Genomic DNA, 16,310 nt, shown 5'->3' on the forward strand with positions numbered 1-16,310 from the left:
TAGACTAACATACATATTGTAATCAGGTTCATATAACCCTAACAATTAAATTATATTTTTATAAATACATTTTTATTAAAATTTAACACATATAATAATATTAATTATATTAAAATTGTATAATATAAATATTTTACAAAATATAATTAAATAGATCAATCTATTATAATTAATAGACATTTTATATGCCCTAAGAGCTAGAAATAAACTTTTTATGAAGTCGGAATTTTTTTGTACGGCTAAAAGTATTCCTCACATTTTTTTTATTTCATGGTGCATGAGTTCTCAAGAATCAAATCATTGATATCTGGTATAGAAGATAACTTTATATCATTATAAAGGTTTCTAGAAGGAAAAAATAACAAAATAGGAGAAAATAAACGTTGTTGTGTTAAGCTGCATCGTACTTAGGAGGTGCCTCTAACTCTAACGCTTTGACAACACAATAACATGGACTCCACTCAGAGTGAGAGAGAGACCAGAAAGTCCTCTCTGTCCTTCTTTCTCTCTCTCTGTCAATTTCAATAGTACCACCCCACGTTTCTGGACCTTCCTTATTTACTCACATGTACGTTTTTTTTCTTTCTCTTCACTTTCTTCTCATTACTCACGCCTTTCCACCCATCAATCCCTGGTATACACTCATTATAATTCCATCTTTATTTTGTTTTTATCTCATTCAAATATCTCATGCTCTTCTAGTAACCGTGATATATACCTTATGTATGTTGTTTTTTCTTCAAAGTAATTGTTTTGATTGGTTTTCACTTATGGGTGTGTTAAAAAATATCCATTTTGGGTGTTATTAAGCTTCCACTTAACTTTTTCTTAAGGAAAATTTTGTGGGGTGGTTTTGTTTATCTTGGGTTGGTCTTTTTTATCCTCTACATTTTTCTTATGATTGTTTTTTTGTTGATAAATGATGTTGTTTCAAAGGGGTGATGCAGAAGAAAAAAATTGTGTATTGATGAATTTTAATTTTTTGGGCTATGGTGAATTTTGATTGGATTGAATGTAGTTATAATGTGCTTTTTTTACTTTTGTCTGCTCGTGTCATGTGTTAGATGTTGAAACTATGGAGTTTTCTGGATTTGTTCTGTTTTTGCTGTTGGGGTTTTCTGCAAAAAAAATTGTAGTTTATTCTCATTGGTGGTGGTAGCTTAATTTTGAAATTTTGTCCTCTAGGGGTTCGTTTTTTCCTCTATCTTGTTTGCATTTAATGTTCTGACAAACCATTGATTTGCATGTGTTTTTATCAGTGTTGTGAATTGCACAGAACTTAACCTGACTTCTAGCTTCTGTGTTTGTTTTCAATCATTTAGTTGTCCAATTTTTCGTTTTCGTGGATCTTGGATTTTGATGTACCATCTCTATCACCTCATTTATGATTTCAAATTTATAGTTAAACTGCAGGGCATTGATTCACCTCCTTTGCAATTGAATTCTATGTCCTTTCTTTCATATAATTTGCCCTATCTTTTTTTGCTTTTATGTCATTCCTTTTTCCTTTTCTGTTTCTGTTTGAGGTCATTCACTTCCTTTTTTCTTTCTATTTGGTGGCTTTTCATTTTCAACTTCTCTGGGGGTGTTTACATTCTAGAGAAGAACATATCTTATATGTTATGGTTTTTAATGCAGGATGTCTCTCAAAATCTGTCCGTGGAGCAAAGCTTGATTTGATCATTGATATCGAGGATTAGGACCTTGTTCTGCAAACTACGAAAAAAGGTTTTGTTGCAAATGCTAAATTTTGCCCGGCCTAGAAGTCATCCAAACCCAAGGGTAACCAAACCTATTGCAATGGGAGGTAAGATCATGTCCTCCAAATTTGAGCATCAATGTTGGTATGACCAACTTAAAGCATTATTGGATTTGAAAATGGTATTAGGAAGCTTTCTTTACCTTACTTAATGCATGACTATAGGATAGCCTCAGTGCAAGAAATTATGACAGCATAAGTTGTTTGTAAATTTATTAATTGTCGAAGTTGTGTGAATTTATTTCATGTTGACGAGTTTTGTTTACTTATAATGTTAATTCGTGTTTAAACAGCTAATTTCTCTTAATCTTTGTTTGTCTTCTAGGCATGGATTATGCAGATCCAAAAAGGAAGGGCAATTTTGTTGGAAAAGTTCTTCTTGCTGCTGCATTAACATCATTATGCATTATCATGATCAAGCAATCTCCAACTTTGAATTCCCCTAGTCCGGTAATCCATATATACACTGATACCATTAAAATACCATTATGCCATTGTTATGGTTAACCTAATGTGTTATTGTTGTTGGTTGGGTTAACTGAATCTCATTCTACGTGTCGAAGTTTCTATTTACAGTGATTTACATTTTAGCCCTTTAGTCTAATGATATTGAAATGGATAAAGAATGCTTTGTGGGTATTTCTTCGGCTCTTTGATTATTACCTACTGAAAGATGCCTTAATCAAAGTTGTAGATATGTGATAGTGATAATGGGCTGTTTTCATTGTTTATACTCTATCCATCCAAAGAGTGAAGCTTGTGCATGATAAATACAAGAAAGATAGAAAAAGTTACATGGTGTTTATAAGGAAAAAGAAAATATAGAGATTTTTTTTTTCAGTTACAATTGTTTTCTTCTCTCCCTAAATTTATTTTTTGTTATTTGAGGGTTACAATTGGGGCAACAGTAAGGTTGCTACTTTGTGACTTGGAGGTCACAAATTTGAATCATGTAATTAGCCTCTCCCTCTCCGCTTGTGAGGGTAAGGCTATGTACGTAAACCTTCTCAGATCCCACCGGGTGGTAGCCTCATTCACCAGGCCACCCCTTTTGAATATTGAAATCTACACTGGTTTTGTTTGTTTATGTTTGAACCATCTAGCTAACTCCATTTTATTCCTGTTTCCCCTCTCTTTTTCAGTTTTCCCTCCGGGAACCCGGGGTCACTCATGTTTTAGTAACAGGGGGAGCAGGATATATTGGCTCACATGCTGCTCTACGACTTCTGAAGGATAATTACCGTGTCACAATAGTAGTATGTTTATTCATAAAATAGAATAGTTCTTTGTCAAATGCATTGATCAGTGTGGTTGCTACAGACATAACAGTTTTTCTTTCTGGCAGGACAATCTGTCACGAGGAAATCTGGGTGCTGTCAGGGTTCTTCAAAACTTATTTCCAGAACCTGGAAGGCTTCAATTTATATATGCTGATTTAGGAGATGCAAAATCGGTATCCTTGCACTCTTCCTTTGTTACAAGAAAGATTTTGAATCATATTTTAAGTTTTTAACTGATTTAAACATATGTGCGGAATGACCAAGAACTGAAGAAAGATTGTCCACTTGACTGTTTATCAGGTTAATAAAATATTTTTGGAGAATAAATTTGATGCAGTGATGCATTTTGCTGCTGTTGCATATGTGGGAGAAAGCACTATGGACCCTCTTAAGTAAGTAATTATGGATTTTATTCGGGCACATTTAATGTCAGTTAAACATGGTGGAAAGTAGCATTTGTGTTCAGTTTCTAATATTCTTCCTTTATCTACTTAGCAATTTAGCATACATAACTTATTATATGCATTGGGGAAAATTTGATGCAACATATTGGGAAATATTATTTTCTATTTAAAGATTAAGGTTGTGTGATAAGAACTACAAAGACACACAACATAGTTGTTCATACAATGTTTTTAACACATGCAAAATTAGTGATAGAAAAGTTGGACCTTTCTAAAATCATCTGATCAAGAGGACTAAAAGCTGCCAGGGAAATCACAACACTGTTCCAACTCGTAACCAAATTCAGGTGTTCACTTGGAGAGTTTTTTGGTGTTATCAAGGTACCAGGGTATTATCCCCACACCCTATGGACAAGGAACTAATCTCTTAAGGGGTGTGTGACTGACCCTCCCAACAAGTGTCGCTCCAAGGAGTCGAACTCATGACCTTTTGGTCAACCTGGGGATCTAGCGAACCTTACACCAAATTCAGGTGTTCACTTTGAGAGTGTGCCCATATTCGCTACTCCTAAGAATTATATTATTATAGTATTGGTTGTAATTAGATATGATTTTGTTGAGAGGTGGATAAAGTTGTAGTTATGAGAATGGTAAGTAATGATTGGATTCATTTACTTAATATTACTTTATTTATTCATTTTTAATTTGCATGTTTTTCAGGTACTATCACAACATTACATCAAATACCTTGTTGGTATTGGAGTCTATGGCTAAACATGATGTGAAGACATTGATATATTCTAGTACATGTGCAACATATGGGGAACCGGAAGTGATGCCCATTACCGAAGAAACAAAACAGGTAAGAAATCTAACAGTGGTTGAGTTTTGTGGTTGATAGAGAATCTTTATGTCTTCTTACTCTCTCATGGCATCCTGAATTGGATTCAGTGCTTGGGGAAATTTAGTATTAAAATTGATGTTTTTGTGTATCAGAACCCAATCAATCCATATGGGAAAGCCAAGAAGATGGCAGAAGAAATCATCCTTGATTTTTCTAGAAATTCAGACATGGCAGTAATGATTCTGAGGTTTGCATTCCCCCTCATTTTAAGTGGCTTACTCATATGTTATCCCACATTCCCTTTATTGCTCAAGTTGTAAGTGATTCTTAATATATCCAATCCCGAAATATAATGAAACTTGCAAGAAAGGTGCTGTAGTTGTATTTTGGAATTATCAACTTAACAAAACTGACGACATGTTGTTTCGACTATTGTCTGACTGGATGAAATATAGCCAATCCCAATGTGCTAGTAACTAGTGATAATTTTTTGTTGCGGAACCACCAGATATTTCAATGTCATTGGATCTGATCCAGAGGGAAGATTGGGTGAAGCTCCAAGACCTGAACTGCGAGAGCAAGGTCGAATTTCAGGTGCCTGCTTCGATGCAGCTCGCGGCATTATACCAGGCTTAAAGGTATGTGATATTTTCATATTTGTTAAAAAAAAAGCTTAAGCCGTTTGATTTTCCAGCGCATAGAAGTCCTCTGCGTAAGGAGTGATTTATTTCATGTTACTTGTCATATGCAACCTTCTCGAAAATCATCTAATTGATTGTCATATACTCATTCAATAATGCCAAATGCATGGAGTACTTGAAGGCATGATCATTAGATGTGTTGCCACCTTGCAGGTTAGAGGAACAGATTATAAGACAACTGACGGAACTTGCGTACGAGATTATATCGATGTAACTGACCTAGTTGATGCTCATGTCAAAGCTCTTGAAAAGGCACAATCTGGTAAAGTTGGGATCTACAATGTTGGCACTGGAAAGGGTAGGTCAATTGGTCAAACACTTTATGATGAATATGGTTGTAAGTTAGCTTACCATATTTCTTATTAGTTGTCTCAAGGTTTTCATGTTGCTTCTGTTTATCAGGTAGTTCAGTTAAGGAATTTGTGGATGCTTGTAAAAAGGCTACGGGGGTTAACATTAAAGTAGACTTCCTCGAACGCCGCCCCGGTGATTATGCTGAGGTGTATAGCGACCCATCGAAGATCAATGGTGAATTGAATTGGACTGCAAAACACACCGATCCTCTAGAGAGTTTACAGGTTGCATGGAGATGGCAGAAATGTCATCATGATGGTTATGGAGTCTCAAATGTGATATATTGAATTATTTAGAATTATAACATACAAGACTAGAAGAAATTCCATCAGTAGCATCCATTTCAGCTGCACTTATATTTGCTATTGCTATATTAGAAGAGTCTCAATTTTTCCTTCTCACTCGGCATTGGAAGTTTGTTCTTATATGGAGTGAGTAGTGGATGTAGAGCAAATACTTATTTTGGTCCTTGTACCAGTTTGGTCCCTTAAAAACTTGAAAACCCTAAAATGGTCGTCAAAAATACTAAATGTGAGTTAAATTAGTTATTTTTAATTTGGTTCTGTGAGTTAAATGGTCATCAACTAGTTTGGATTTTTATTTTTTCGGGATCAAATTGGTACACGCAAAAATCTAAAAAGATTAAAGTGAGTATTCACTCTTATATATTGATCCCATGATATGATTCAATAATATAATGATGAGGCACTGATGTAGATTATCTGGATCAGTATCTCTAGATTATCTGGATCAGTATCTCTAGATTATCTGCATTAGTATCTCTAGGTGTAAGCATCTCAAACCATGCAACTTTATTGAGTTGCATTATATAGTTCATAGCATGTCATCTTATTTTCTCTGCTTTATGCAAGTGAAACCATTCTCCACTCTAATGATATAACTCTTAAAAACATAGAATCCAATAAGTACCACAAGTTACCTTACCTTTTTTTTTTGTTAACCTTTTTTTTATCTCAATTTTAGGACATGCTCATATAAACTTTGTCCAACAACTACTTAGTTATGCAAATGTTGTGGACAACTCAATTATTTAGTCGCTACAATCTAATTTATTTTGATGTTTGATATTAACTGAAACTCATTAATGGGTGATGTTTCACCACACACGATAACATTGACATCACATAAAAATTACACCCCAAACTAAACATATTTCAGCTAACGTTGAGGAGAAAAATCAAAATAAACAACATTACAAAAAATCAAAACAATTTGTTTTATATTTGAAAGACTAAAGCCAAAACCACCATATTTTATGAGTGCTAAAACATATTTAAATCTATAAAAGTTACTATGCTTGACTTGGTCATGCTTTCGTAGCACAAAAATACAAAATTGAACAATCTAAATAATTAGATTTACCTTTTTAGATGATATGATTTATTTTGAACAGATGATATAAAATATTTATCAACCTATACACCACAATCATCATGAATGTTTTCTTACTATTCACCTTTCAGTGTACCATTTGATACTTGCTCCCTATAACTATTTCTACAAATTCTTCTTCTACTAACAAGTAAATACATCAAATATCTAATATTTTTATATTATACAAAAAAATTAAAGCATTTTTTAATTTTTTTCTTATAGTAAGAGAGTTTGAAAGAAGATAATGTAATTAACATATCTATGAAATTAAAGAAGATAATGTAATTAACATATCTATGAAATTAACACATCTCTTCCTTTTTTTCGGTGCAATAATTCATGTCTCAAACTTTTGCTTCAAGTACAAAGTTAGGCGTAACATTTACTTCCTTATTGATGTCTCTATCTTTCGCCATTTATAGAATCCTTGACTCAGTCTTTTTCTTGACCCAGTCTTTCTCTGAAAACTTATTAAATCAGTGTATTTAACTTGGGCATATTTTTGTGCCAAAAAATATGTTACTTTATGTGTCCGTTATTATAATTGTTTAAAAAATATATTTAAATTAAAATTTTAATAATTAAATATGTTTTTGATCAATCATAACCAACGACACATAATTTAACGCATTCTTGTAAGAGAAAGTCTGCTCATCCGAGAAATGATTAGGTGAAAATGAGAAAGCTTGGCTGAATTATAGTTATATTAGGAAAAATGACACTCTTACGTAACTTCTTTTTTCTTCCTAAAATACCTTTTATATAATCATGAATCAAAATTCTATGTTGACTCAAATACCCATGAGGAAAAAATATTTATGTTGTGCAATGTATCTAATATTTTTTTTCCTTGACTCAGTCTTTCTTTGCATAATTATAATTTTTCCTTTTAATTAAAATATTAATAATGTGTCATATGCTTCTAATAGATTAGGCAATAATTTTAACTATTTAAAAAAACATAGCAGAATTTTAGGCTAATTTATTAGGATGATGTAACATTTCTTTAAAAAAAATCCTTAATTAAAACTAGTCCTAATTGATCTATTGAACTCATCATTCTATAAGGTTTGTTTGAGAGTTAGATTTTGGAGGAAAATAAAGAAAAAAGAAGGCTTAAGTCATCTCACAACAGTATTTCATGGCTCCCAAGCCTTCTTTTTCTCTTCTTTTCCCTCCAAAATTCAACTCCCAAACTAACCTAATGAGGGTTTTCCCACATCAAAAAAAGATAATATATACTAAAAAATATATAAGTATACATAAAAAATAAAAAGTGGTGAAAATTTCTCCTCATATTGTTATTAAGGGATGCCAAACTGATCTGAGTGTAAAAAATTTCAACCACAAAAGTATTGTTAGAAAAATGACACTTGATCACTTGGACCATAACTTAGCTCACAGGTCAAAAGGCAAACATGTCACATTGAAAGCAGTGTATTGATAATATAACTATAAACATATACTTGGTTAATAACTGAATTTATATTTTATGTATTGATAAATTAAGAAAATAAATTTATTTAATCAGCTGAATAGATACAGGACAATATATCATAACATAAGTGGACTACTAATGAATTAGAAATAATATGAGATAAATCAATTTTGTAACAGTCCTACTTAATTATACTAAGTTGCATGTGAAAATGAGATATGAGAATGACATTTTCAATATAAGAAAATAATATTAACTAAAGTGGAGAAGCAATGACATCTACCAATGATATAGTGGTGTAAAGGCCTACTATATTTCTAGAATGATAAAAAAGTCAATGATTTAGTGTCTGTGATCGATACTTGTTGGGAGGGACAACCACGTATCTCGGAAGGAATTAGTTATTTACCCAAAAGGTGAGAAGATCTCCGGTACTAAAAAAAAAATGAATGACATCTATTATAGCTGTTGGCAATGGAATACTATAAATACACCTCTCAAGTAAGAAACTAATATCATAAACTTGGTTGCAACACAAACCAAAGAAACAGCCATGTTTTTGTTTTCTCACTTACTTCTTCATTCAGCCTTATTAATCATTCTCTTCCCATTTATTTTTCACAACCTTATAGTTGGTGTATCATCAACCACTTTAAGCATTAACACAGATAAAGAAGCCTTAATCTCATTGAAGTCTGAACTGAATGATGAAACTTCTAACCAATTATCTTCTTGGAGCCAGAACTCATCCCCTTGCAATTGGACTGGTGTCCTATGCAACAACCTTAGAGAAAGAGTCACTGGCCTAGATCTTTCAGGTTTAGGACTCTCAGGTCAGTTAAGTCCTTATATTGGTAACCTGTCCTATCTTGAGTCCCTCCAGTTGCAGGGTAACCAATTCATAGGAGTGGTTCCTGATCAAATTGGCAATCTATTAAGGTTGAGAGTTCTAAATATGAACTCCAACAGAATAGAAGGAATGCTTCCTTCAAACATCACCAACTTGGTTGAGCTTCAGATTCTTGATCTATCTTTGAACATGATTGTAAGCAGAATTCCTGAAGATATCAGCAACTTGAGTAAGCTTCAAGTGTTGAAACTTGGAGGGAATAGCTTCTATGGTGCAATACCTGAAACTATAGGAAACATTTCTTCTCTCAAGAATATCAGTTTCGGCACCAACTCTCTCAGTGGTTTGATTCCAAGTGAGTTAGGTAGGCTCAGCAATTTAATTGAGCTTGATCTCACTATCAACAATCTCACTGGCACTATTCCACAAGCTATATATAACCTATCTTCTCTAGTTAACTTGGCCGTAGCTTCGAACTCGTTGTGGGGTGAGATTCCTTATGATGTTGGCCTTAAACTTCCAAAACTCCTAGTGTTCAATTTTTGCATCAATAAATTCACAGGTAGAATTCCAGGATCTTTGCACAACCTTACCAATATTAGGGTCATCAGAATGGCTAACAACCTTTTGGAAGGAACAGTGCCACCAGGTTTAGGGAACCTCCCATCCCTTCACATGTATAATATTGGTAAAAACAGGATAGTTAGTTCAGGAGACAGAGGTCTAGACTTTATTACCTCTTTGACAAACAGCACATTCTTGAACTTTCTCGCAATCGACGAAAATAGGCTTGAAGGTGTGATTCCTGAGTCAATTGGCAATCTCTCCAAGGATCTCTCAAATCTATACATGGGAGGGAATCGTTTCAATGGAAGCATACCAACCTCCATCGGTAATCTTAGTGGCTTGAAGTTGTTAAACCTGAGTTACAATTCCATCACCGGAGATATCCCACATGAGTTAGCCCAATTGGAGGAACTAAGAGAGCTATCGCTTGCTGGAAATCAGTTATCAGGAAGTATTCCAAACTCCCTCGGCAATCTCATAAACTTGATCAATATTGATTTGTCAAGAAATGAACTTGTTGGTGAAATTCCCACCAGTTTCGGAAATTTTCAAAACCTTATCTTTATGGACTTATCCAGAAACAAACTCAATGGAAGCATACCTAAAGAAATCCTCAACCTCCCAACTTTAAGCAAAGTCTTAAATTTGTCTGTGAACTTGTTGAGTGGTCCAATACCTCAAGTTGGGAATTTGATTGGTGTTGCCACCATTGACTTCTCTAACAACCAATTGTCTGGTGGCATTCCTAGCTCATTCAGCAATTGTCGGAGCTTGGAAAACTTGTTTTTGTCCAGGAATATGCTTTCAGGTTCCATTCCAAAAACTCTTGGATATTTGAGAGGTTTGGTAAATTTGGACCTCTCCTCCAACCAACTCACTGGATCCATTCCTACTGAACTTCAAAATCTACATGTCCTTCACCTTTTGAACCTCTCTTATAATGATTTAGAAGGAGCCATTCCCAGTGGTGGAGTTTTCCAAAATCCCTCATATGTTCACTTAGAAGGCAATGGAAAACTGTGCTTGGATTTGTCATGTGTGCCTCATGGCAGTGGAAGAAGGAATGTCAAACTTTACATCATCATAGCCACAGTGGTAACATTGATACTATGTCTTACAATTGGCTTGGTCCTATACATAATAAAGAACAGAAAAGTGAAGGTAACAGCAGCGCAATCATCTGACCTGCTCAATTCTCGTATTCCAATGGTCTCTTATGATGAGCTTCGTCGCGCAACCGAGGAATTCAGCCAAGAAAACTTATTAGGAGTTGGCAGTTTTGGCTCAGTCTACATAGGCCATCTAAGCCAATTGAATACTGTTGCAGTTAAAGTGCTTGACACTCTAAGAACCGGTTCTTTGAAGAGTTTCTTTGCAGAGTGTGAAGCTCTAAAGAACACGAGACATCGGAATCTGGTTAAGCTTATTACATCATGCTCTAGTGTTGACATAAAAAACAATGAATTTCTTGCTCTTGTTTATGAGTACTTAAGCAATGGAAGCTTGGAAGATTGGATCAAGGGGAAGAGAAAACATGCAAATGGGAATGGTTTGAACCTTATGGAGAGACTGAATATAGCTATTGATGCTGCTTGTGCAATGGATTATCTGCACAATGAAAGTCAAGTTCCTATTGTGCATTGCGATTTGAAGCCTAGCAACATTCTCTTGGACGAAGATATGACTGCAAAGGTCGGAGATTTCGGATTGGCTAGGTTGCTGATTCAAAGTTCAGCTAATCAAGTCTCCATTAGCTCCGCTCATGTTCTTAGAGGTTCAATTGGTTACATACCTCCAGGTTAGTGGCCTAACAACTTCCTCTTTAATTGAATAATAGTTTACAACTTATCAAGTAAAATCTCTCATCAAGAGTTTCTTAACTCATTCAAACATAACTCCTTAGTACAATTCATTCAGAAAAACAAGAAGAAAATTCCTTTCTACAACTACAAATATGTTTCTTGATCTCTGTTCACTCCTTATTAGCCTTTTAACACATTCTAAAACAAGAAACAATTAATATTGTGGCAATTTTATAGTTTTACATTTTTCTGTTGTATGATACATGTTGAAAACATGGCAGAGCCCAAGGGAACAAAAAGAGAGAAATGAGAGGCATATGAAATTGTTTACCTATTGAATGAAGTAGATTATACAATTAGAGAAAAGTCAGACTTAAAAAAAGGATGGTCTAATGTACAATGATAGAAGTATGCAGCCTTACCCTTCCTCGCAAGCAAACAACCTTATTGTTGTATCAAAGCTCACCTAGGAAAGTCAAGCTTATATACTAAAAAATTGTGTAACTAAAATCTAACTAAATTTTTAACTAACTAATATTCATAAATATTTGTAACAATACCTTCCACATTTTGACAGTTGATTAGCTTTGATAGAATTTTAAACATTTTATTATAAGATTTCTTAATATTGTTTCTTTTTCATGTTTTGTTTCACTAAGGAAGTGTTTGTAATGCAGAGTATGGATGGGGGGAGAAACCATCTGCAGCTGGAGATGTATACAGTTTCGGAGTAGTTTTACTAGAGCTCTTCTCAGGGAAAAGTCCTACAGATGAAAGCTTTACAGGAGGCTTAAGCCTAACAAGATTTGTTCAATCAGCATTCAAAGACAACACTGTGCAAGTCATTGACCCTCAGCTACTATCACTTATTTTTCATGATGATGATGACCCTTCCAATGCCAAAGGTCCTAATCCACAACTCCATTGTGTAGATGCAATTCTAAGGGTTGCCTTATCTTGCACTGCAGACAATCCTGATGAACGCATCGATATAAAGGACGTTGTTCACCAATTAAAAGCTACTAGAGACTCTCTTATGAAACAATATGAGATTAAGAGTCCTTCTCCTACTAGTGAACATTACTTAGAAGTTTCAATTAAATGAAGTTATAGATATAGTCTATGGAGATTGGAGAGTGATGGTTGAAACTGTAACTTCTCTTATGTAGCTAACATTGTCAAATAATGCTCACACAGTGTATACCTTATCTTATATACAGACAAATTATACATCTAGACTGCAGAGAAACCGGTGTGGTATAGTTTTTTTTGTTGAAAAAGTTATACATTCCAACACACAAGTGTCTGAAATGTATAATTTAGAAGTGGTGGATCATATAAATTAAGGGTATGTTTGTGAGTTGAGTTTTGGAAGGGAAGGAAGAGAAATGAAAGATTTCGAAGTCATCTCACAAACATATTTCATGGTTATAAAACATTCTTCTTCTCTTCTTTTCTCTAGAAAATGCAACTCGTAAACAGACCCTAACAATTAAGAAATGGTGGATCATCTCAACCTCTCCCTCCACTACATCCAATGTCTTTACCTCCCATTACCATGATAAATATTTGCATAATGTACAAGCCAAAGGAATCAAAATGACTAATTAGACATCAAAATAATCAACCATAACATTAGTAACTTAACAACTATAGCCCTGTCAAGTGTTAACTCAATGACTTCAACATGTTGGAATCCTTTTGTCCTTCCCTATCTAACCCCTATAATTTCAACATGTCTAATCCAATGGTAAGAAGCTGGGAGATTATGGATTCCATGACAATTATACCAACAAATTTTGAGGCTAAACAAATTGAAAATAATATATCTAGAAACAGTAATTTTTCAGTATGATTTCAAACATAAACAGAAACAATGTCAGGAATGGTACCTTGAAAAGAGGCTCAAGAATGCTCTACTATAAGGTCTTGACATCACAATTTTGTATTATGTAGTGAAAATAATAATAATACTTCAACTTTTAAATTCGTTTTAATTGAGTTATATATAATTAAATTCCATAGATAAATATAAGGGCTAGATTAAAATTTACTAAAAGCATTTCACCAAGTAAAGGTAAGGCCTGGGTTGATTTGTCCCACATCACCTTACAAAAATAACTTATATAATTATATCAACATTCATTTTCCTAATAATTGCCAAAGTTATTAGGAGTAGTCACACAATCTTCAAATAGTTCATAATTCTAGTTTATACAAAAAAAAAATCTTAATTAAAAAATAATAACAAGTTATATTCCACTGAATTTTATCATGAATGTAATATATTTATAGACAATCAATATATCATTAAATATTTATTTGTATTATTTTAACGGTGAATGATGGAGTGATTTTTATAAGGTTAAACTCAGACCTTACCTTTACTTGTTGAAATGCTTGTAGAAAATTTTAATCTAGTTCTTATATTGGCCAATGAAATTTAATGACATATAACTCAATTAAAACGAATTTAAGAGTTAAGTATTATTATTTTCACTTCATAATACAATTCCTCAACCAATAACAAAAATTAATCCTTTGGTTATGTTTTTTGTTGCAAATATGGATGCTTCTATGAAGTTGAAGTGAAGAACAACTATGGAGGCTTAAGCAGAGATAGAGAAGCAGAAAGACAGAGTTGTCACCTCCGTCAAATTCGATTCAAGTATTCTACTTTTCTTCTCTCTCTTCTTTTTCATTGATTCATTTGTTTTATTATGCAATGGTTCTATAGTAACTATATTATTCCACCCATTTCCAAAGTTTAATATTTTAATAATTTAATCCATTTTTTGGAAGAAAAGATTATGTATTATAGTGGAAGTTTAACATTAAGAGGGGAAACACAGCAATTTGGTCATTAGAATTTTTTATTAGAATTTTGCTTTACATAGGAGAATGTTTCATGGTTTGCTTAAATTTTTTAATGCCATTTTTTTGGCTATATACAGTAGCATTTCTGGAAGAAATTTGTGACTTCTGATAACTACAAGTGCAAAGGGCATCATTCTGTGATAGTTATGCTATCTATAATGTATAATAATTTCTTATGATGTTTCGTTGGTTATTTGGTACTGCAAGAAACTATGGTTTCCTTCATGATTGTCAAAAAGGATACATTTACCAGCAGAGGTTTAGTCTGGTAAACATAAAATTGAAATGGGTAAAGGATAGGACATTGGATGCTACTGTTTCTGGTCAGAGGGATCTCAAGGCAGCTGGGATCCTTGTTTCGATCATATATTCTTCTTCTGGATGCTGCCTTCCAATATACCATCTTTCTCGTCATCGTGGACAACTTGGTCTTCCCGATGACCTTAAGCTCTCCACCTTTATCCGAAGATATCCTAATATTTTTATCCAGTCCTATATAAGTGATAGTGGAGGCACTCCTGTACCATGTTTCAGTTTGAGTCCTGAAGCCTTGAAGTTCCACCACGAGGAACTCAACATCCTTCAGCAAAATCAGATGGAACTCAGGGATAGGTTATGCAAATTGCTTATGCTTACCAGAGATATGATCCTTCCACTACAAACCATTGACCAATTAAAATGGGACTTGGGTTTACCTTATGATTATCAGCACTCTTTTGTTCTAAATCACCCTGAGAAGTTCTCTTTTCTTCGCCTCCCTGATGATCGGATTGGCTTGAAGTTGTTGTCTTGGGATGACAAGCTTGCTGTGTCAGAGTTACAGAAGAATGCTTCTCTACAACAAAAGGAAGAAGACATAAAAAATGGATCCTTAGCCTTTCCGATTAGGTTCACTAGGGGTTTTGGTTTGAAAAGAAAGTGCATGGAGTGGTTGAAAGAGTGGCAAAAACTGCCTTATACTTCGCCATACACCAATGCCTCTCATTTGGATCCCTGTACGGATGTATCTGAGAAGAGGGTAGTTGGAGTTTTTCATGAGCTCCTCCACCTTACACTTCAAAAGCAAACGGAGCGTAAGAATGTTAGCAACTTGCGTAAAGCCTTGGCACTACCCCAGAAGTTCACTAAAGCATTCGAGCGTCATCCTGGTATTTTTTATATATCCATGAAGAACGACACCCAAACAGTTGTTCTTAGGGAGGCCTACAACGGTCACGAACTCGTGCAGAATCATCCCCTAGTAAAAATCCGGGAGGAATTTGCAAGCCTACTCAAGAAAGGACTACTAGATAGGAGTAGGGGCGTATACAAAAAAAATAAAGGTGCTAATTTGGTGGAAGGTTTGAGAAAGGAAGTTGGCATTGCTGACCAACTTAGTTCTGAGAATGAATCAGACTTCACATTTTCTGAATACAACTCAAATGGCAGTCTCTACAGAACCCTTGATGGTGATGAATATTAATGTGTTTTCTCCTTTATCATTATGTTAATGTGGTTTGGCTTGAAGTGCTTTGATGAGATGCTTGCATCATACTGTTCAAATGTATCAATACTTCTAAGATCTTAGCAAGGGGCAGCATTTCATGTCAGATTAGATTTAATCTTCTTGAGTAAGAGTGCCAGCTCAATCTCGTCGAAATATGAATGGCGTGGGACAAGATAGGCACAGGTACAGCCACAATTGTATTTCAATTAAGAAAATTTTGTGCTGAAATCTTAGCCTTAGGAAATTTGAACTAGAAGCATATACTTGAAGAGCGGCCATTTTTAAGCTGTCAGGGGATTTATGAGAGATTGTCTCAACATAATCTTAAAAAGGGTGAACCTTGGCACAACAATAAAGTTGATTGTCTTGTGGCTGAAGCTTTTGCCTGACATAATCTTTTTTTTTTGTTGATAATATGACATTATCTTTAGCTCTGAAATTTTCTCTGAAGGTCAAGTTTTACTTTTATATTTGCTGTAGTACAACAGATCTCCATTGTTTCAACTTGACTCTTGTTAGTTTTTTTTTTTGTTGCCATGTCTTGTGCCATAAA

General features: G+C 34.2%; 3 protein-coding genes across 5 annotated transcripts; all 3 read left to right on the forward strand.

Annotated features, from left to right (window-relative positions):
* Positions 436 to 5,861, forward strand: LOC109361059 (UDP-arabinose 4-epimerase 1-like). Its single transcript, XM_019606363.1, has 11 exons — positions 436 to 568; positions 1,639 to 1,807; positions 2,085 to 2,209; positions 2,902 to 3,015; positions 3,105 to 3,212; positions 3,340 to 3,431; positions 4,164 to 4,305; positions 4,440 to 4,534; positions 4,796 to 4,925; positions 5,142 to 5,286; positions 5,391 to 5,861. The coding sequence occupies exons 2-11, from the start codon at positions 1,741 to 1,743 to the stop codon at positions 5,627 to 5,629; spliced, it is 1,257 nt and encodes a 418-aa protein (XP_019461908.1). The 5' UTR covers positions 436 to 568; positions 1,639 to 1,740; the 3' UTR covers positions 5,630 to 5,861.
* Positions 8,650 to 12,540, forward strand: LOC109361050 (putative receptor-like protein kinase At3g47110). Its single transcript, XM_019606352.1, has 2 exons — positions 8,650 to 11,390; positions 12,072 to 12,540. Exons 1-2 carry the CDS (start codon positions 8,729 to 8,731, stop codon positions 12,497 to 12,499), a joined length of 3,090 nt encoding a protein of 1,029 aa, XP_019461897.1. The 5' UTR covers positions 8,650 to 8,728; the 3' UTR covers positions 12,500 to 12,540.
* On the forward strand, positions 13,930 to 16,127 carry LOC109361068 (protein ROOT PRIMORDIUM DEFECTIVE 1). 3 transcript variants are annotated; one of them, XM_019606384.1, is made up of 3 exons: positions 13,930 to 14,062; positions 14,349 to 15,763; positions 15,832 to 16,127. In XM_019606384.1, the coding sequence occupies exon 2, from the start codon at positions 14,447 to 14,449 to the stop codon at positions 15,731 to 15,733; it is 1,287 nt and encodes a 428-aa protein (XP_019461929.1). In that variant the 5' UTR covers positions 13,930 to 14,062; positions 14,349 to 14,446; the 3' UTR covers positions 15,734 to 15,763; positions 15,832 to 16,127. The 3 variants fall into 3 exon arrangements, with proteins under 3 accessions (XP_019461929.1, XP_019461938.1, XP_019461920.1); XM_019606393.1 differs by having other exon boundaries at positions 14,349 to 15,756; positions 15,825 to 16,127; XM_019606375.1 differs by having other exon boundaries at positions 14,349 to 16,127.

This window comes from Lupinus angustifolius, chromosome LG01, assembly GCF_001865875.1.
Source record: "Lupinus angustifolius cultivar Tanjil chromosome LG01, LupAngTanjil_v1.0, whole genome shotgun sequence".
Lineage (NCBI taxonomy): Eukaryota > Viridiplantae > Streptophyta > Magnoliopsida > Fabales > Fabaceae > Lupinus > Lupinus angustifolius.

Coding starts and splice junctions, on each gene's coding strand:
- LOC109361050 (XM_019606352.1), top strand. CDS start 8,729: ATGTTTTTGTTTTCTCACTTACTTCTTCATTCAGCCTTATTAATCATT. Junction 11,391..12,071: donor AATTGGTTACATACCTCCAG/GTTAGTGGCCTA, acceptor TTTGTAATGCAG/AGTATGGATGGGGGGAGAAA.
- LOC109361068 (XM_019606375.1), top strand. CDS start 14,447: ATGATGTTTCGTTGGTTATTTGGTACTGCAAGAAACTATGGTTTCCTT.
- LOC109361059 (XM_019606363.1), top strand. CDS start 1,741: ATGCTAAATTTTGCCCGGCCTAGAAGTCATCCAAACCCAAGGGTAACC. Junction 1,808..2,084: donor CAAACCTATTGCAATGGGAG/GTAAGATCATGT, acceptor TTTGTCTTCTAG/GCATGGATTATGCAGATCCA. Junction 3,213..3,339: donor ATTTAGGAGATGCAAAATCG/GTATCCTTGCAC, acceptor ACTGTTTATCAG/GTTAATAAAATATTTTTGGA.